This window comes from Taeniopygia guttata, chromosome 24 (assembly GCF_048771995.1).
Source record: "Taeniopygia guttata chromosome 24, bTaeGut7.mat, whole genome shotgun sequence".
NCBI classification, from domain to species: domain Eukaryota; kingdom Metazoa; phylum Chordata; class Aves; order Passeriformes; family Estrildidae; genus Taeniopygia; species Taeniopygia guttata.
This window is the reverse complement of record NC_133049.1, coordinates 6,570,236-6,589,192: the sequence shown is the minus strand read 5'-3', so window position 1 is coordinate 6,589,192 and position 18,957 is coordinate 6,570,236. Positions and strand designations below refer to the sequence as shown.

Genomic DNA, 18,957 nt, shown 5'->3' with positions numbered 1-18,957 from the left:
TTTCTGAGGAAAATCATTCTCCATCACACGAGGGCCCCAGGAAAGCCCTCAAGCCAGCTCTGAGGCAAAGCAGAGCGCTCACACACAGTGGGCTAGGTGGTGATTCGGGTCCCAGCACCAGCAGACAGGCAGGACACCCCCGTGGGCAGACCCACAGCCTGGGAACACAGATATACCTGGGGGGCTACCCTGGGGACAGTGGCATCCCCTGTGTCACACTGGATTTCCAATGTCACCCCTGCGTGAGGCTGTTTGCAGGATAGCCCAGAGGGTCTCACTCGGCCCCAGAAATGGAGAAGGGGGAATTGCAGGCTGAGGCAGGAGGCTGAGCCCAAAGGAAAGCCAGAACCCCCTCCTGGGGCTCCAGGGCTGGTAGAACCTGGCTGGATCCAGCTGCTGGCAGGACAGGACGCGGTGCTGTGCTCAGGAAAACCCCTGAGCCAGGTCACCCTCCTGTGCCAGGTCACTCTCGGTGCCAACACTCACCTGTGCCTCTGTGCCTTTAACATCTCATTTCACAACAAAGCAGCAAAGGCAGAGACATCATGTACTCGTATGTGCCTTTCTCAGCACCCCCAGCTCTGCTCAGAAAAGCCCCAGAATTGTTCCCTTTAAGCTCTGTTGGAAAAGCCCAGCCCAGGCTGAGGCTTTGGCTGGGGGTGAGTGGGTGGACAGCGAAGAGAAGTGGAAGTGGCTGCTCAGTGACTTTCCTGGCGCTGTTTGAACGCCTCCAAGACGTCACTGGGCCAGCCCCTGGGGGAAAAACGAGCGCTGAGCTCCCGCCGGGGCACAGCCTGGCCCCGCGCTCGCCCCGCAGCCACGGAGGATGCTGAGCCATGCTCCCCTCTGCCACCGCCCTGGTGCTGTGCCTGGCACTGCTCCTTGCCTGCCCCACTCACGGTGAGTCTCTCCTGCTTGTTTCACATCCCTGCTGGCCAGGGTGGGCTCCTTGGGGTGGGGGAGAAGCTGGGAGCCACAGCCTGGACACGTTTGCTGGGTGCTCTGCTCTCAGATCAGGATTTTGGAGCAGGGCTCCCTGCTCACCGCTTGCCTTTCACTGCTGGCTGGGAGCCCAAAGGGGCACCAGCCTCGCTTGTCCCCACCGGTGTCACCGTGAGGGCCACGGCCACTGGGGACACAGTGCTGGGCTAGGGGTCTGCCGGCAGGGACACCTGCAAGGGAGAGGTGGCAGATGTTATCAGCGGGGCTTTTCTGCCAGGTGACAATACGGAGATGTGGCAGGAGGTGTGAAAAAGTCTGGTTTCACCCAGGCAGCAGATGAGCAAAACAGGAAAGCCGAGTCCAAACAGAGCTGGTGGGGAACGGCAGGGGCTGGGGGATGCAAATACAGCTCCTTCCTGGGGCTGAAAAGCACCAAGCCCCAGCTGGGCTGTCCCAAAAAAAGAAAGAGGAAGGAGAAGAGGGGGCTGAGTAAATCTTGGAAGCTGGACAGAGAAATCTGGGCAAAAGTTTTCATGCTTTGGGTGACGAGTGCTGTTACGTCACCCACCACCCACCACCCACGAGGGGGTGATGCTCAGGAGGCTGTCCCTGTGGGGTGGGGTGGGACAGGGCTGTGCAGCCCCCCTGAGCTCGGTGTGCCGCAGGTGAGGAGCTGCCGAGGCCCCGGTGGGTGCGCTTCGCCGCGGAGATGGGCTGGCACCTGCTGCGGTGGGAGCCGGGGCGCGGCTGCCCCAGCGACGCCCGCTACGACGTGGAGTACATCGTGTGAGTAACAGCGAGGGGACACGCGGGCTCCTGCCCTGCCCGGCTCTGTTCCAGCTCTCTGCTCACCCCTGGCGCTTCTCCCCACAGCTATGGTGCAGGAACCCCCTGGACAGCCGTCCCGGAGTGCAGGAACACCTCGGAGCACTCCTGCGACCTCACCCGCTACACCCCGGAGCCGGAGCAGCGCTACCACGCGCGGGTCAGGGCCGTGGCCGGGAACCACACGTCCCCCTGGCAAAAGACCCACGGCTTCTTCCCACAGCAAGGTGGGCTGGGGCCGGCTCCACCCTGGAGCTGGTGAGGTCAGGGTGCCAAGCTGCTCGGAAGGAACCGTGGGATGAATGAGAGCTGGGATATTTCCTCCCACACCTTCCTGGAGGGCAGGCGGGATGGGACAGCCCCAGGATGGGTGGGACGGTCACAGCTCAGTCCGGGGCTGCAGGGCTGAGAGCTGTGAACAGGAACCAGCCCTGACCTGCTGTTGTGACTGGTTTTTTTGCTTCCAGCTGGCGTGCGCCTGGCGGGCCAGAGCCTCTCCGTGATGGGCAACTCCATCCAGGTGCGGCTGCTCCTCCAGGCCGGGAACAGCAGCCTGGAGCACAGCGACTTCCAGAAGGAAATGACTCGCTACCGTGTGCACATCAGGAGGACACGGGACAACCACACGGTGAGACGAGCTGAGCTGCTGCTCCGTGTTGTTCCCGTGCTGTCCCACGGTGCTGCTCAAGTGGAGAAACAGATTGTTAAAGCACGGCCTCTGTAGGAGTAAATGCTGGGCTTCTCACAGCCACAGCCCCACAGAGAGGCTTCTCGGCATGGGTTTTGGCAGACTTCTGCAGCTCTTGTAGATTTTGGATCTAGCTGCTGTCATCGTTATCACAGCACAGCCTGGGGACTTTCGCCAGGGGACAGCGGAGGAGGAGGAGGGGGGACGGAAGCAGGAGCGCTCACCTAACCCAAACCCTAACCCTAACCCTGTGCTGTCCCTTGCAGGTCACCGTGGTGGAGAACAGCACCGAGTTCACGCTCAGGGAGCTGTTCTGGGTGACAGAGTACTGCCTGAGCGTGGAGCCCAGCATGGCCCACAGGCCCGGCCCCGCCAGGCGCAGCGGCGAGCAGTGCGTCACCACCGGCCACAGGGACCGTAAGTGGGACCAGGGCAGGGGAACCACGGCATGCAGACCCCCCCCAGCCTCCTGGCCCTGCGAGGGTGGGGGTCCGTGCCCGGGCAGCCTCTCGGTGCTGTGTGCACGGAGGAATCCCCCTCTCCCCCCTCAGCTGGTCATGTCCTCTCTAGCAGGGAGCGCAGAGCTTCTCCCGGACATCCTCAGCTCCTCCTTCATCGTCCTCTCCTTGCTGGGCCTCCTGGGGGCTCTGCTGGCGTGCACCTACATAAGGAAACCTGTGAGGACTCCGTCCGCCCTGGTAAGGCAGGGACAGCGCCTCTGGGGCCAGAGCAAGGGTGCAGGCTCGGGGAGAGCTGCGAGAGGCAGGCACCAACCAGGGAGGAAGCACAGCTCACTCCCCTCTTTCTCTCCCCCCAGAAATCCTTCATGAAGCAGAGCTCGCTCTGGTTGGAGCACGAGCCCCCATGCTGGGGCAGCCTGGATGCAGACCCCGTCCAGCAGCTCTTCCTGTGCCAGAAGGAGCCCCAGCTGGGCAGCAGCCCTGACAGCAGCACCAGCATGGCCCAGCTGCCCCTGGAGCAGGGCTGGACGCTCCCAGCATGGCCCAAGGACCAGCTGGGCCCCGTGGGGAGCAGAGACAGCAGCAGCACCAGCACCGACAGCGGCATCTGCCTGCACGTCCCCTCCTCCTCCTCTTCCTCCTCCTCCTCCTCCTCCCTGAGCGGCTCTGCATCCCCCGAGCCCCAGAGCTACAGGCAGCAGCTGCCCAGGGCGGAGGACAGCGGGGTGGGCTTGGAGAGCCCCTGCCCTGCTCCAGGGAATGCCAGCCCCGGGCAGCCCGTGGAGTTCCGGGGGTACCTGCAGCAGTCCAAGGGCACCGTGGAGCCGCAGAGGGCCCCGGGCAAGGCAGAGCCCCTCTCGGGCCATGCAGGGTCCATGCAGGGCCTGGGCAGCACCGACACCGTGCTGGACATGGAGTGCTCCGAGCTGGCGGTGTCCAAAGGGTATTTGAAGCAGTCCTCCCCCGAGCATCCCCTGACACAGGACCTCGCTGCGTGGGGAGCCCCTTCCTGTGACTTCTCCAGCCAGGTGGGACCCCAAACCCCCACTCTGCTGAGCTGGGCAGCCCCAGGTGCTCCACTGACCTCCAAAGCCAGCCCTGATCTGAAAACTCCCTTCGACCTGAACATCTTCAACAACGCTGCCTTCCCGGGCACGCTGCTGCTCGTGCCCGGCCTCAGCTCCAGCTGGATCACAACGCCCATCACGGCCCTGGGCCAGCTCAGCCCTGGGGACAGCAAGGACAGCCGCCTGTGACCCATCCCCTGGGGCCACCAGCCCTGGGGACAGCAAGGACAGCCGCCTGTGACTGTCCCCTGGGGCCACCAGCCCTGGGGACAGCAAGGACAGCCGCCTGTGACTTGTCCCCTGGGGCCACCAGCCCCGCGCTCGGACCCAACTACCTCATCTGCCACTGGATAAGCTACTCCTGAGCCCTGAACGTCCATGCCCAGGCCCAGCCCTGGCCCAGGAGCACCAGCTCAGCCGCTGCTGGGCTGCTGTGCCCCAGTCCTGCTGTGGCAGCCCCCAGTGCACCCCTGCAGCCACCCCAGCTGGTGGCAGACAGGGATGGGCTGTGCTGGAGGGGCTCATCCCGACCTCCTCGGGCCACCAAGGACACCTCCAGGCCACCTCTGCCTTGTCTGCCCTCCTCAGCACGGGCTGCAGGGCCACTCTTAGGGCCTGGGCTGGCCCTGGGCTTCCACTTCCCCCTTTCCTGGGCCAGCTGGGCTCCTCCTGCTGACGTCCCCACTGCCGATGCCATCCCAGCCTTTCACAACACAGGCACGACATCAGCACCCTGCCGGGGCTCCTGCCCTGCCTGACCCCACACAGGACAGGCCAAGGGACTTTCCTGACCTTACAGAGACCCTGCAGCACCCAGCCCCTCTGGGAGAGCCCCAGGGCAGGATATGGGATGCACCCAGGAGCCCAGCATGAGGCAGGGCAGTCCTACCCACACTATGGTCTGTGTCCTGCCACTGCTGGATACAGACATTATTTATTGCATTTGTAAATACAGAAAGGATGTGGTGTTATTTCTCTGTTCCATTTGTCTGTTCATCCTCTCCTAGGGCCAAGCTGAGCTTTCTGTTTCCAGATTTGGATGTTCCCCACCAGCAAGAGGCAATGTGCCTTTGCCTCGCGTGGGGAAGGGCATTTCCACACCGCAGCCGGGGAAAAGGAGAACCAAGGCAGCTCTCCTCATGCACCTGAGCTCCTGGGGGCTCTCCCTGAGGAGTTTGTTGGAAAATCAGCAGAGAAGGAGCTGGGCAGCTCACCGTGATCCCACAGGGATGCACATCCCTTGGGACATCACCTGGGAAGGGCAGGAGGACAAATCAAACCCAGGGCTGGAGGAAAGGCAGAGTCAGGGCTCTGCTCAGCAGCGTGGTGCTCAGCCAGGCTGGGCTCGATGATCTCAGAAGTCTTTTCCAAACTAATCAATTCTGTGATGCTGTGAACAAATGTCCCCAGAATGGAAACAGGATGAGCCCCAGCAGCTCGCCCTGGGCCACCCTCCAGGTCACAGGGAAGTTTTTCCAAACGTCACTCCACTTCCAGGAACCTTCACGCTGGGAAGTAAAACTGCTGGTGGAAACCCTCCTCGGGGAATGTGGTTTTCAAGTGAAGGGTTTTTGGTTTTATTTTCAGCTTTTCCAGCGCAGGCAGGAGGAGGGGGCTGATCCTTGCTGTGTTTCCTTCTCTTACATCTCACATGGTGCTGCTCACACGTGAGATCCATCCCTGCATCCCACAGGGATGTGGAGGGTGCTGGGAGCCTCCTCCTGCCCCTCCACTGGCCCCATCTCTTCTGCCTCTGCCGATTTTGGGGGTTAGAGATTTTTTATTTTTTATTTTTTTCAACTTCCTCTGGAAAACAGAGTCATCACAAGCACGGCTTGTTGGGTTGTTTTTCTTTTAAACGCCGCTGACGTCAGGCCCCATGGGTGGCTCCTGCATCACGCAGGGCTCTGCTGGATCCTGCTCACCACGGAGGGCTCCCAGCCCCCAGGAGCCGGCGTTTCCCCCTCTCCAGGAGCACTCAGAGGTCTCCTTTCAGCCAGGAGAAAGCCACAGCCCACAGGGTTTAGCTTGGATGGCCGAGAGCACAGCTGGGCTGGAAATCCCGCTCTGTCCTCACTGCTTTCCCTACACAGCACCACGTGGCTCTCATGAGTTTTTCTTTGCTTTTCTTCTGAGAGAGACTCAGAAATGGTCCCAAGGCCCCCTGTGCCTCACCAGCCCCCGCTGGCCAAGCAGGACCCCTCTGTGGCCACAGAATCTCCCCAGGGCTGTTCCTGTGCTCCAGACACCCCCACAGCCCCTTGTCCTGCTGAGACCGAAGGCAACTGGCACAAAACCACAGGAATAACTTCCACAGGGGCTTCCTGAGGTGTTTCCTTGCACTGGGAGTGTGGAGAGCCAACTTCCACGTTGGTGCAGGTATTGGATGGAGGAGGACTGAGAGAGATTTCCCATTTCCTCACGGTGTTTCCTGCAGCAGCACAAATCCAGTCCCTCAGTTCTGGGGCTCCTCCTGAGCTGGTTCCCTAAGGGGCAGCCTGGTGCCGGGTCTCTGAGGGTGCAGGGAGGTCTCTGAGCCATGGGGAATGTGGCTGTTTTCTCCAGGATCAGTGCTGAGGAATCCTGGATAAGGCTGCATCCTCTTCCTCCATCCCAAACAAGGGGAAGGTGCAGCAGTGCTGGCCCAGGCCCCTCCTGTGCCCCTGTGGCTGCACAGGGCCGCTGAGAGAACTGCAGGTGGAGGAGATGCCCAGGGAATTGGTGGAGTTTCCCTCTCTGGAGACATTCCAAACCCACCTGGGTGCGTTCCTGTGTCACCTGCTCCAGGTGACCTTGGACCAGGTGGTCTCCAGAGGTCCCTTCCAGCCCAGGATTCTGTGATTCTGGGAAGTTTTTTAGCAACAGAAACTTCACCGCTGCGGTTTCAGTTGAAATCCAACAAATTCAGGGGCTGTTTCTTACAGAAGTGAAAACAAAGGGGTTCCCCCCGGGCAGTTTTGGTTGCTCTCTCTGTTGGTGCCAGGCTCTGAGTAAGAGGAAGCTCTGCAAGAGCACCCAGGCTCCTGCCCTGTCCCTCTGTCCCTGGCCACACGTCCCCTCCCAGGGACAGCAGGAAGGAAACACAAACCAAAACCTGTGTGGGGAGAAACCAAAACCAGAGCTCGGGGAAAGCCTCTGAAGCCCCAGAGCCACAGGCAGGACTTTTGCTGGGAAAACCTTGGGACTGTCCTGAGGAAAGCTGTGATGCCCAGGGGCTACAGGGCAGCGGGGAGGCTTTAGGGCACAGCACTGGGGGGCAGGGGGGGACAAAGGGATGTCCTTCCTACCTGCTCAGCAGCCCAGCTCTCACCTCACAGCCCCTGGTTGTGGAAGGGCTCGTAGCCACTGCCCGAGGTTCCCAGCGAGCCACTGATGCTGAACGGTGGCACCAGCTCCAGTGCCACCGACCCCAGCCCGCTGCAGGGAAAGCAGAGAGGTCACCAAGCTGCCCTCCCTCCTCCAGCCCCTGCCAGCCCCCTGCCAGCAGCAGAACTGGCTGAGCAGAGGGCTGGTGACACCTTGGCACTGCACAAAGGGAGCTGCCAGCCTGCCCCTGTGGCCCCGGGCACCACTCACCGCGAGTGGTAGAAGCTGAAGACAAAGTCAGGCCCTGGGGAGGCGGGAGGAAGAGGAGGGAGAGTGTCAGAGCCATGTGGCAGGGTGGGGACAGGCAGGACGGCACCAGGATATCGCTGCGCATCCCCCTCCTCACCTCAGGGTGCCCCCAGCTTGGCCCTGAGCCCCCTGCACCGGCGGTTGCCCTCTCCCATGTTCCCCAGAGCCCAATCCTTGCAGCCCTGTGCTTTGAGCCCCCCTGCCCTGTTCCCCTGTCCCTCTGTCCCCTGCCCTGCCCCCCTGTCCCTCTGTCCCCTGCCCTGTCCCTTTGTCCCTCTTTCCCCTGCCCTGTCCCTCTGTCCCCTGCCCCCCGTCCCTCTGTCCCCTGCCCTGTTCCCCTGTCCCTCTGTCCCTTTGTCCCTCTGTCCCCTGCCCTGTCCCCCTGTCCCTCTGTCCCCTGCCCTGTTCCTCTGTCCCTCTGTCCCCTGCCCTGTCCCCCTGTCCCTCTGTCCCCTGCCCTGTTCCCTGTCCCTCTGTCCCCTGCCCTGCCCCCCTGTCCCTCTGTCCCCTGCCCTGTCCCCCTGTCCCCTTGTCCCCTGCCCTACTCACGGCGCTGGCAGCGGCCCCGCCGGTACCACCGGATGAAGGTGTAGCCAAAACTCGCCAGGAGCAGCAGGGCCAGCCCGATGCCCAGGACAACCCCGATCACCTTGCTGGGCTCCTGTCCTGGGGAGCAGAGGGAGCGGGGGCTCTGCAGACACAGCCGGGGTGGCCGGGGGTCCCCGCTGTCCCCTGCAGGACACCCGGCAGCGGGGGTACAGCTCTCCACGCGTGTGGGGAGGAACTGCACCCGCCAGGGCTGCCAGGACCGTGACACAGAGTTCTGCTGTCCCCAAAGCCCCTGAGGGACACCACCGCTGTCCCAGGTGGCCCAGGTGGCCGCCCTGCCCGCGCCGTGTCCCCACTGCTGGTCCCGCTCGTGGGGTGATGCTCCTTTCCTGGTGGCGCTGGAGCCATTTCTGGGCTGGCAGTTCCCTCTAGAGGATGTTTTGTGCCAGGGCGAGCAGCCGCTGCCGCCAGCGCCGGGCTGGCACAGGGCACGGCCGGGGCAGTGCGGGCTCTGCGCCGCCCCATCCCTGCCCTCCCCGAGCGCAGCTGGCAAAACCCAGCCCCGAGCGAGGCTCCCGGAGCTGGCAGGACACCGAGGTGCCCGCACAGCCGCCGGGCATCGATTCCTGCGCGGACAGCTCTGCCGGGAGGGCGCAGGGGTTTGGGCGCTGCCAGCGCAGGGCACAGGGACGGGTTCCAATGCGGCACCGGCAGCGAGGAGCCAGAGGAAAGGATGACCTAAGAGCAGCTAAATTTAGGCAGATGCCAGCGGAGTGAGAGCATTTCCCCTGTGGTCACAGCGTTTCCGCAGCGAGCGCAGGTCCCGGCGCAAACAGCCCAAATGATGCGGCAGAGCACCGGGCGCAGCTGCCAGGGCTGGCGGGGAGGAGCAGGACCTGCCCGGCTCTTCTTTCCCTTCCAGCCGGCGCTGCCGGGGCTCGGGATGTGCGGGTGGCCGTGTTGGTGCGGGGCAGGGCGAGCTGCAGCCCCGCGGCCGCCGTGAGTCAGGGCCGGGGCTGCGCTCCGGGAGCGGCGCGGTGCGAGAACCTCCCTCCTGAATCAGCCGTGCCGAAACTGCCCCGTCCCCACGCCCGCTGCCCGTGGGAGGTGCCAGGCCCTGCCCCGTGCCCTGGCACCCTCGGCAGCAGAGGTGCCCACATCCCAGGGGATGGCTCTGAGCGCTGCTCGGGCACAGGCGCACCGGCAGCGGGCCCCAGCTCAGGGGGCAGAGGGGAGGAAGGGCACCAAAGCACTGCCCATGCCATGAACATCCCACCTGTGCCCCTGCTCACCTGCCACCCGCTCACCTGTCAGGGGGTCCATGTCCCGCTGCTGTGCCACGGGAGCTGCTCTCGGTTATCCCAGCCTGGAGCTGCTGCTCAGAGCCCTGTCTGTGCTGGAGCCACCACGTCCTGCCCGTCTCTGTCCCCTGGTGTCACGGCTGCCTCTCTGCAGCGAGGCTGGGCACCAGTCCTGGCCCGCTGGTCCAACTGGTTCGCAGGGAGAAAGCAGAGGAGCTGCAGCAGACACGACCGAGGGCGCATCGCCGTGCCCAGCCTGCCTGTGCCCGCAGCTCTGCCCTCCCAGTGCTGGAGAAGGCTGAACTGGAAGCACTGGGAGCCTGAGGGGCAGGGACAGCCTGGACACAGGTGTGTCCAGCTCTGGCAAGGTGCCCGAGTGGCTGTGTCCTCCAAATGCCACCTCCCAGCAAGACCAGCAGCCAGGAAGATGGCAGAGAGCCACGCAGAACCCAGGCTGGGGCCTCAGGCAGGACCCCAGGGGACAGGGAAGGACAGGGGTGACCCTCAGCAGCTGCCCCCAGTCAGACACGTCCCAGAGTGATGCACTTACAGCTCTACTCGATCATCTCCTCGAAGTCCCAAACCAGAGTGCCACTTGGGAATCAGCCCCTGTTTGCAGAAAGAGGGAAAACCCCCTCCTGTGGCTGCAGGGAAAAGTGACCAAAACCCAGCTGGAACCTGGGCAAAACTCCTCCCTGCTTCGTGCTGCCGTGCCAGGCACGGCCTCCAACCCTGCCGTGCCCCACATCGGTGTCCGTGGGCGGCCAGGGCAGGAGCAGCTCTGCCAACCTCGGTGCCAGGAGCAGCGGTGGGGCCTGGGGGGTGCAGGCAGCAGAACACAGGGGGAGAGCAGGAATTGCAGCCCCCGGGGGCTGGGACAGGGTGAGGGGTGTGTCCGTGTGGCTCAGGGTCACTTGGGTCACTCAGCCCAGCCTGACCCGTGCCTGACCCCAGCGGGGCCAGATGCCCGGAAAGGTGCCATGGCAGGCTGGGGGCAGGGGAGGGTGACTGGCTGCAAACACAGCCACGCTCCAGGAAGCAGAGCCCCGGAGGTGTGGGGCTGTGACACACCTGCAGAGCCCTCAGAGCCTTCCACCCCCGAGGGAGGAGCGGCTGCTGCTGCCGTGCCACCGCTCCCGGGCTGCTCTCCCTGCCCTGGCAGCAGGCCTGGCACCAGGATGCTCTGCGGAGGCTGCCAGGACCTGCCAGCTGCACCAGGGAGCCAAGGCCTGCCCAGTCCCCTCTGCTGCAGCCCGTAAAACATTTTTCAACCCAAAATGTGCCACAGTAGCCCAGCAGCTGCCCCCTACATCCCTCATCCCCTGGGCATCGTGTGGAGCACGAGGGCTGAGGTGCCCACAGCTGCCAGTGTGAGTGTGGGGAGGGTGCCCCTTACCTGCAGAGCCACAGGGGGATGCCTGGCCAGGCTGTGGGAGTGGGCAGGATCCCTGCTGGCAGCGGTGAGCTGGCACAGCGATGGCACAGCTCCCTGAGGAGTTGCAGGCCGTGGGTGCTGTGCTGTGCCTCTGGCAGCAGCAGGGCCGTTGGGAAAGCTGGATTTCCACAGGGGAAGGGGGTAATTAGCTGCTCGGCACATCCTGCACACCCAGCACCTCCAGACTGAGGGGGCAGAGGGCAGCAGCAGCTCCCCGACCCCAGCCCGCTCCCTGGGCCACCCTCACCCCGCTGGGGTGCTGCACCCCAGCCCCCTTCCCATCCTGCCAGGCTAAGGCAAACCTCTCCATCCCAGAGGGACTGGTTATTCCTGAGTAATCACAGATCCATGGCCCTCAGCCGTCCCTGAGCTCACCCCGTGGTGCCCCCCTCGAACCTGGGTGACATTCCATGGGCACCTGCCTGCCTTCCCTTCAACCTGCCCCAGCCCTGCCAGCCTGACCTGGGGACACACAGCCCGAGTGACCCAGAGCACAAACTCTCCTCCTTTCCTCCTCCACCTACTCAGCCCTCGGCTTGACAACAACCCAGCGCAACGCGGAAGGGCCGGACAAAGAGCGGGATGGCACTGGATCCTCTTATCGTCAGGAGGAGCAGGAAAAATCGGTCCGTTCACTTCTGATAAGTGTTTGGTGACAGCAGCCCCGCAGGTGAGTCACCTGCCGTGGCAGATGCTGGGGAGATTACCGCAGGTGGCTGTGCTGCTGATAGATCGGTGTTGGGTTACAATACAAACCGGGATTCCTGTTTCACAACTCCTCTGTGGGTTTTAAGGAGGGCCGGGGCGGTCCTGCCCCAGTGCGAGCGCGGCGTGGGCACGGAGCGCAGGGAGCATCCTGCCCGCTCCCGCACCGGGCACAGCTGCCGCCTTCCCGCGGGCCGAGGGACCAGCCGGAGCTGCATGGACATGGTGAGTGGCTGCCCCCGGCCCCGGGACGGGCACCGACCCCCGCACGCCCCGTGCCCACCTGCTCTGCCAGGGGATGGGGCAGCCCAGGCCCAAGGAGCTGCTGCTCCCCAGCAGCCAGGGAAGGGTTCCCCTGCTCCTCACACCCCTCCGTGGCTGCACACGGTGCTTGGGTACCCCCCAAACTCTCGCTCCCTCGTTTCTGGGGCTGCCTTTCCCTCTCCCAGCCCGGGCAGCAGACAAGCAAGGCGGTGTCCCCCATGCCAAGGGGAACGGGACCTTCCAAAGGGTCTTATCCCACTCCTGGGCACTGCCTGGGGCAGAGCCAGGCCCTCCCAGCTTCCAGCACGGCTGCCAAGGCCTCTGCTCAGCGCAGGGGACACACCTGCAGCGCCCTGTGCAGGAAAAGCCACGGCCACCAAACCCCAGCCTGGCATGCAGTTCCTCCCTGGGAGGGCAGACAGCAGACACGGATGACCAAGCTCACCGGGCACTGCAGAACCCTCCAGCAGGGACATCAACCCCAGCAGGGTGGGGAACTCCCTGCCTGCAGTGGCTGCACACACCCACGGGTTAAATCCCCGCAGCCAAGGAGCCACCCTCGGAATGCGATGGCCCTGCGGAGCTTGGCTGGGTGAGGGAGACTCCCACCCGCTCCCCAGGGAGGGACAAAGGCCAGCTCAGCTCAGGAACCCCTGCTGGAAGGGGTGGGAGGTTCAGCAGGGCTGCAGGGCTCGTGGGCTGGCACTGGCACTGGCACTGGCACTGGCACTGGCACAGCCGGAGCCTGGGATGGCCACGGTGACACCACCAAGGGCTCCAGGAGAGCGCAGCGAGGGAGCTCAATTAGTCACGGCAGCACGGAGCTCTGCAGGAAATCACGGGCCTCCACTCCACGGCTTTGGATTTAACCAGTGCAGCTCTTGCTCCTGCTGGGGCTTGAGAGGAGTCATGGAGAGGCAGCTCCAAGCTCTCAATCTCTTGGAAACAGAAGAGGTTCATGGACTGAAGAAAATGCAAAAAAAAACAACCCAAAACCCTATGATCACCCATCTCATCAGCACCCACACCAGACCTGGTGGCGTGGAAAGTGTCCCAGCTGTGGATGACATGGTGGGGACAACTCTGGGCAGCGTGGGGACAGAGGGACAGCCGTGCTGCTGCAGTGGGGCCTGGAGGATCCATCTCGGGACCGTTCCCGCAGGGAACCGTTAGGATCCCATTATCCAGGTGGTGCCCGGCCCAGGCCCAGGTGACACAGGAGGTCAGCATGAGGAAGGACCAGCCCCACGTGCCCTGGGCTGCCAGAGGATGGTGCAGCATTACAAAACTCCCCAGGCCTCTGGGAGCTCTTCCCTTCTGTGCAGAGAAGTGGCTCAGGAAGATGCAGGACCCAGGTTCCCCTTGCCACCCTGCCCTCCTGCTCCCAGCAGCTCCCAGCCACCAGGAACAGGCTCTGCACCCCAGGAGCTGAGCAGAGCCCGTCCAGGGGTGGGGAATTTGGCACAAGCTGCCCACACTTGGCATGGGTGCCAGCTGAGCCTGGCTTTGGGACAATGGCTGCTGGCATTTCCTCAAGGAGCCAGACTCCAGCGTGCTGGGACACAGCCACATGGCACCAGGCAGGACCCAGTCCTCCCCTGCACAGGTCACTGCTTGTTCCCAAAACCAGCAGCCCCAGCCATGCTGAGGGACACGACAGGGAGGCAACAGCTGCTGGCTCACAAAGCCAGCCTGCCTTTGTGAGCTAACCCAGGGATAATGGCTGGGCACTTGCTGTAAAACCCTGCTGGAAGGGTGTGTGGGCATGGCTAAACATGCTGGCACGGTGACCTGGGCAGGGAGGGCTCCCCTCTCCTCTGAGCCTGGCACACAGCCCCCTTCAGCTGTGCCACATCCCCAGTGCCCCCAGCTGCTCTGCCAGGCCCCAGAGGGCACAGGGCCCTCTGCTCTCCTTTGGCGTGACCAACACCATCACCTCCAAACCTGCACTGCTCTTGGAGCTCCGCTGGAGCAAAGGCTTCCCGAGCCCTCCTGGATCTGTGGGTCTGTACGTTTCTCACAGCAGGTTGGACCTTCCTTACCTCCGCTCATGCAAAAATCTCGTCTTACCTGTGGTGGCAGGGTCCAGGAGCGACAGCAGAAGAGAAGAGCTCCCTGGGGCTGGCAGGGCGAGGAGGGGAGCGGGCTCGGTGCAGCAGGAGCACCTTTCCCGTGTTCCTTTGCTGCTCTGTGGCACGGCACAACCACACACGGAACAGACACTGACAGAGCCCACCTGAACCCTCCCGAAGGGGCTCCAGCCCACCCAGCACCACCGAGCAGGGCTCACAGCACCCGCCCTGTCCTACAAGGAGTTGTTAGGGGATAACTCGGAGCAGCTCAAGCGGATCCATGCCTGAGTCACCCCCTCCAGCCCGGCTGTGTTTACCCGTCTCTTAGCAGCGGCACAGCCCTGCCTCCCTCCCTCCCTGGCTCCCCTGGCTCGGGCTGGTTCCTCCGGTGTTCCTGCAGCCTGGCAGGGAGCAGCGGGGCTGTGCCACCCGCTCCTGACCCTGCCGGAGCCACAGCCCCGGTGCTGACGTGCCCCGTCTGTGCCACAGCCCCGCAGGCCTGGGGATTTTGACTCAGGGTGTCTGTGCGCAGCAGAAAGAGCCTCTTTCACAATATCTGTGAGTTTTTAAGCCTCAGGTGTGCTAATGACAGTAACTCTATACCACTGGGAGCCACTTACTGGAACTGCACGGGTGGTGTCTATGGGAACAAGGTGGCAGGTGACCCCGGGTGACCCAGAGCCAGGCGTTGTCACTTCAGGACAAGCCACCCCCATTCCCAGCAGCTCTAAAGCCACCTCAGGTGAAGGTCGGGCCCATTTCCCTGCTCATCCCTGCTGCCCTCCCTGGGCTGTGAGCTCACTGTGGGGCTCTACCCTGAGCACGGTGCCCTCCTACCTCCCAGCTGCTTTTTGCCTGCAGTTTCAGCCCGTGACTGGTTTTCCTCTCTGCTTTGCAGGACTCGGCCTCGGAGCGGCTCAACGGCAGAGGTAACAGCGGCGGGAGCTGGGAGAGAGGAGAGGTGCCAGGCTGAGCCCAGCCATGCCGGGCCACGCTCCTCTGTGTTGCAGGTCCCTGCATGAGACCCAAATCCTCCAGGACATCGGAGTCCTTCAAGCGGGTCGGGATCCTCGTCCTGGCCGTGGCGCTCACCCTCGCCTGCCTGGTGGCCATCGGGTTCCTGGGTACACTCCTGACTCTCCCCCTCCTTCCCCATGGCCACGGCTCAGCTGACACAGACCCAGCTCCTTGCTGATCCCCCCGGGGCAGCCCCAGGCCTGCCCTGAGCTGCAGCTCGGCGCTGAGCCCCCCTCTCCCTCTAGTGAAGATTTACCTGGACCACCACTACCTGTTCTGCAAGCAGCCGCTGAAGCTGGTGCCGCTGAAGCAGGTGTGTGACGGGCAGCTGGACTGTCTGCAGGGCGAGGACGAGGCCAACTGTCCCCAGTGGGTCCCCGAGGGGCCACCAGCCGGGGGTGAGTGCAGGACACCCCACCAGAGCTCGGGGGGCTGGGCTGCCGCGGCCGCCCCGTGCCGAAGCTGACTTTGTGTCTGCCTCCAGCCCGCGTTTCCAAAGACAGATCCATCCTGCAGGTGCTCCAGAGCCGCACTCAAACCTGGTCCTGTGTGTGCCATGACCACTTCACCCCGGCGCTGGCCAGAGCTGCCTGTGAGCAGATGGGCTACAGCAGGTACCCTCTGCTTCCCCCGCCTCATCTCCCCTCTTCCCTGAAAGCTCTGCTGGAGTGGGGCTCTGCTAAGCTGTGAAGCACTCAGAGCTCTGCACTGATGGTTTCAGTCCACCCCCATCTCCGTGAGTCCCCAGGGGCTGGCCCGGAGCCTCCTGTGAGAGCAGAGTGCTGTGCCCTGCTCTGCCACAGCCCACGGGCACCCTGCCCTGCTCCTGCTCTGCCTCCGTGCCCCCAGCCTGCCCACCCCAGAGCAGCCCAGCGCCTCCCTGCCAACACAGCTCACCTGGGGAGTGAGGCTCAGGGCCCTGCCCTTCCCTCTGAAGATGGGTTCTGCTGTTTGAGCCACTGTAGGAGCCCAGACTGAGTCAAACCCGGCATTTTCCGGGCTCAAGAAGTCACTGATCGAGGCTTTGAACGAATGTCACAGCAGCAAGGAGCTCCCTGAGCTCTCCCAGAGCCACCTCCTCACTCCTCTGCCCAGCAGGGAACGCTCTCCCCTCCTCCAGCTGCTCCTGGGCTCCGTGTCCCAGCCCTCCAGGGCTGTGACATCCCCGCTTTGGCATCCCTGTCCCACAGCAGCCACGTTTTCCTTTGGGATCCAGGCTCCCGAGGGGCTGAGGCACCAGTGCCTGTCCTCCCCACCCCTGAAGCCCTGTCCCCCCGTGCCTTCCAGCACCCCAGCTTTCCAGGGCGTGGAGGCGAGCGCCGGGCAGCCGCTGCCTCCCCGCGAGGTCGTGCTGAGCAACGGGAGCCTCCAGGTGCTGGAGCCAGGCAGGTGAGTGGGGACCCCGAGCAGGAGCCTCTGGTGCCGGGCAGAGCAGCCAAATCCAGCTCTCCTCCTTCCTCCCGCAGGAAATGCCTCTCCGGCTTGGTCGTGTCACTCTTTTGCTCCAGTAAGTCCCATGGTGGTGCCTGGGCCTTGTTGGGGACTCCTCCTGCTCCAGGTCCTCGCCCCTGGCACAGCCCCAGGGGAGCGTGGCTCCATCCCGAGCCCATTCAGCAGTGTTTATATGAGGAAAGATGGATTTAATTACTGCTCCCCTCATTAAGGCAGCATGAACCTCCGAGCAGTGAAACACTGAGGGAGCCTTACCCAGCATGGGCTTACCTTTACTAGCGAATTACCCTGATTAAACTAATTATCCCAGGGGGCTGGAGCAGGCAGGGGGTGGCTGGGCCCCTTCCAGCAAGCCTGGGGATCAGGGGTGACAGTGGCACTGTGGGGATGAGGGTGACAGGGGTGCTGTGGGGATGAGGGTGACAGCGCTGTGGGTATGAGGCACCCTGGCCGCGCTGCTGTCTCGGTTGGCTCAGTCCCCCGTGTCCCCCACAGACTGCGGGCAGAGCGTGCGGACCACGCGGGTGCTGGGGGGCAGCCCGGCCGCCATCGAGGCGTGGCCCTGGCAGGTCAGCCTGCAGTACAGGAAGGAGCACATCTGCGGGGGCAGCATCATCGGGCCCGGCTGGGTGCTGACGGCCGCGCACTGCTTCACGTGAGTGCCGCTCCCAATGGCGCTGCTCGGATACCCCTGAATTCACAGCTCCCACGGGGCTCTGCGCCCGTCCCCGCGGGGTACAGGCGGTGACAGCGCTGTCTGTGCGCAGGAACAACCCCATCATCCAGAGCTGGCGTGTGAAGGCCGGTTCTGACCTCCTGTCGGGCGCTGCCACCATCGCGGTGGAGAAGGTGTTCCTGGCGGAGGTGACACCTGCGTCCCCCAAGGACAACGACATCGCGCTGGTGAAGCTGCGCTCCCCCGTGCATGACTCAGGTGGGCCTGGCAAAGCCACGCCTGGGTGGGTGTCACAAGTGTCCCCTGTTGGCACAGAGCATTGGGCTGGGATGGCGATGCCCGGCGTGGCAGCGTCCCACGGGCACCGGGTGCTGGAGCAGGGAGGGGGTGCCCAGCTGGTGGCTGTCCTCAGCCGTTCTGCGCCCCTTCCCTGTGAGCCCCCCTCACATCTCCTCTGCAGACAGCACCAAGCCCATCTGCCTGCCCTATTTTGACGAGGAGCTGGTGCCGGGCACACCCCTGTGGGTGATCGGCTGGGGCTACACAGAGGAGCACGGTGAGTGGCACAGCGCAGGGGTGGCAGGGACCGGGCAGAGCTGCCGGCAGGAGCAGCGGGGCTTAGGGTCCCTCCTGGCCGTGGGTCCCCCTGAGAAGGCCGCGTGTCACCCAGGGAAGCTGTCGGAGCACCTGCAGCAGGCCGAGGTGGAGCTCATCGACAAGCGGAGCTGCAACCTGGCCGCCTACCACGGCGATGTCACCGACAGGATGCTGTGTGCCGGCCTGCCCCAGGGCGGCGTGGACACCTGCCAGGTGGGAGCCTGGGCTGGGCACGGGGCTGGGTGAGCCCAAACCCATCCCTGACACGGCTCCTTTGAGGGAAGAGCTGTTTGGGGATGGCTTCTGCGGGGCCATCTGAGGGTCTGTCCTTGGCAGGGGGACAGCGGCGGGCCCCTCCTGTACTCGGGCGGGCACTGGCAGGTGGTGGGCATCGTCAGCTGGGGCCAGGGCTGCGGGACCCCCAGCACTCCCGGCGTCTACACCAGCGTCCGTGCCTACCTCGACTGGATCTACGCCGTGCGCAGGGTCAGTGGTGCCGTCCTCCCTTCGGCTGAGCTGCCTCCCAAAGGACACAGCTGCTTTCCTCTGGCTTTTGGCTGCCCTGTCAAAGCTCTCAATTCCTTCTGTGCCTCTCTCTCCTCGCAGTCGGAGCTCTGAGACCTGCCGGAACAGGTCGCTCCTCGCCCCGAGCCTCCCTCCCCACCCCTCCGCCCTTGCTCTGGCAGCAGCAGGGCCGTGGATCTCCAGCCACGGAAGGTGAGCAGAGGCTCCCGAACCCTCGCTGGCAGCTGTGATTTAGGGAGCCAGAGCCCAGCCAAGGAGGCAAAGGGTGACTCGGAGTGGCGGCCACTGATCCCGCGAAGGAATCTCGCTGGCCCAAGCTCCCTTCCGGAGAAAGATTAATTTATTGCCCTGTGCTGACCCCGCTGTAGCAGGATGGCTCCTGGGGGGCCAAGCTGCTGTCAGCTCACTCCTGTTGTACAGAGAGAAATGATGTTTGTGCTCTACAGTGTCCCCCTATTCCCATTAAAGGAAAGCATTTGTTTTTTCACTCAGCCTCCTAAGCCTTTATCCTATTTCATCACAGCATTACTCAGCCACCCCCCAGACCTAAACAGACACCCACAACAACCCCAAACCACGGCGAGTTTCTCTAGTAAACATAAACTTTATTTCATTCAAGGCAAAGCTAACTAAACCTCTACAGTGCAAAGATGTGCTGTAAGTCATCACCAGCCCGGCGCACACCCCTGTGCTTACACGCAGCTTCCTCCCACGCAGCTTTACGTGTCCTGGGACACACACACGTGTCCGTGGCAGCACACACCCC

General features: G+C 63.7%; 3 protein-coding genes across 4 annotated transcripts; 2 read left to right on the top strand and 1 right to left on the bottom strand.

Moving 5' to 3' along the window:
• The first annotated feature begins 758 nt into the window (after positions 1-758).
• On the top strand, positions 759-4,954 carry IL10RA (interleukin 10 receptor subunit alpha). Of its 2 annotated transcripts, none has more exons than XM_030290937.4 (7): positions 759-900; positions 1,608-1,728; positions 1,816-1,994; positions 2,235-2,395; positions 2,722-2,872; positions 3,029-3,153; positions 3,273-4,954. In XM_030290937.4, the coding sequence occupies exons 1-7, from the start codon at positions 837-839 to the stop codon at positions 4,170-4,172; spliced, it is 1,701 nt and encodes a 566-aa protein (XP_030146797.4). In that variant the 5' UTR covers positions 759-836; the 3' UTR covers positions 4,173-4,954. The 2 variants fall into 2 exon arrangements, with proteins under 2 accessions (XP_030146797.4, XP_030146796.4); XM_030290936.4 differs by having other exon boundaries at positions 3,026-3,153.
• SMIM35 (small integral membrane protein 35) lies at positions 4,899-9,764 on the bottom strand. The gene is made up of 4 exons (XM_072918114.1): positions 9,455-9,764; positions 8,148-8,264; positions 7,560-7,593; positions 4,899-7,400 (listed from the first exon to the last, which is right to left on the bottom strand). Exons 1-4 carry the CDS (start codon positions 9,468-9,470, stop codon positions 7,295-7,297), a joined length of 273 nt encoding a protein of 90 aa, XP_072774215.1. The 5' UTR covers positions 9,471-9,764; the 3' UTR covers positions 4,899-7,294.
• Positions 9,765-11,668: 1,904 nt separating this feature from the next.
• On the top strand, positions 11,669-18,383 carry TMPRSS4 (transmembrane serine protease 4). The gene is made up of 13 exons (XM_072918113.1): positions 11,669-11,813; positions 14,823-14,853; positions 14,935-15,048; positions 15,187-15,339; positions 15,426-15,555; positions 16,229-16,330; positions 16,408-16,448; positions 16,889-17,048; positions 17,161-17,327; positions 17,530-17,625; positions 17,740-17,879; positions 18,003-18,152; positions 18,273-18,383. Exons 1-13 carry the CDS (start codon positions 11,805-11,807, stop codon positions 18,282-18,284), a joined length of 1,305 nt encoding a protein of 434 aa, XP_072774214.1. The 5' UTR covers positions 11,669-11,804; the 3' UTR covers positions 18,285-18,383.
• The last annotated feature ends 574 nt before the right edge of the window (positions 18,384-18,957 follow it).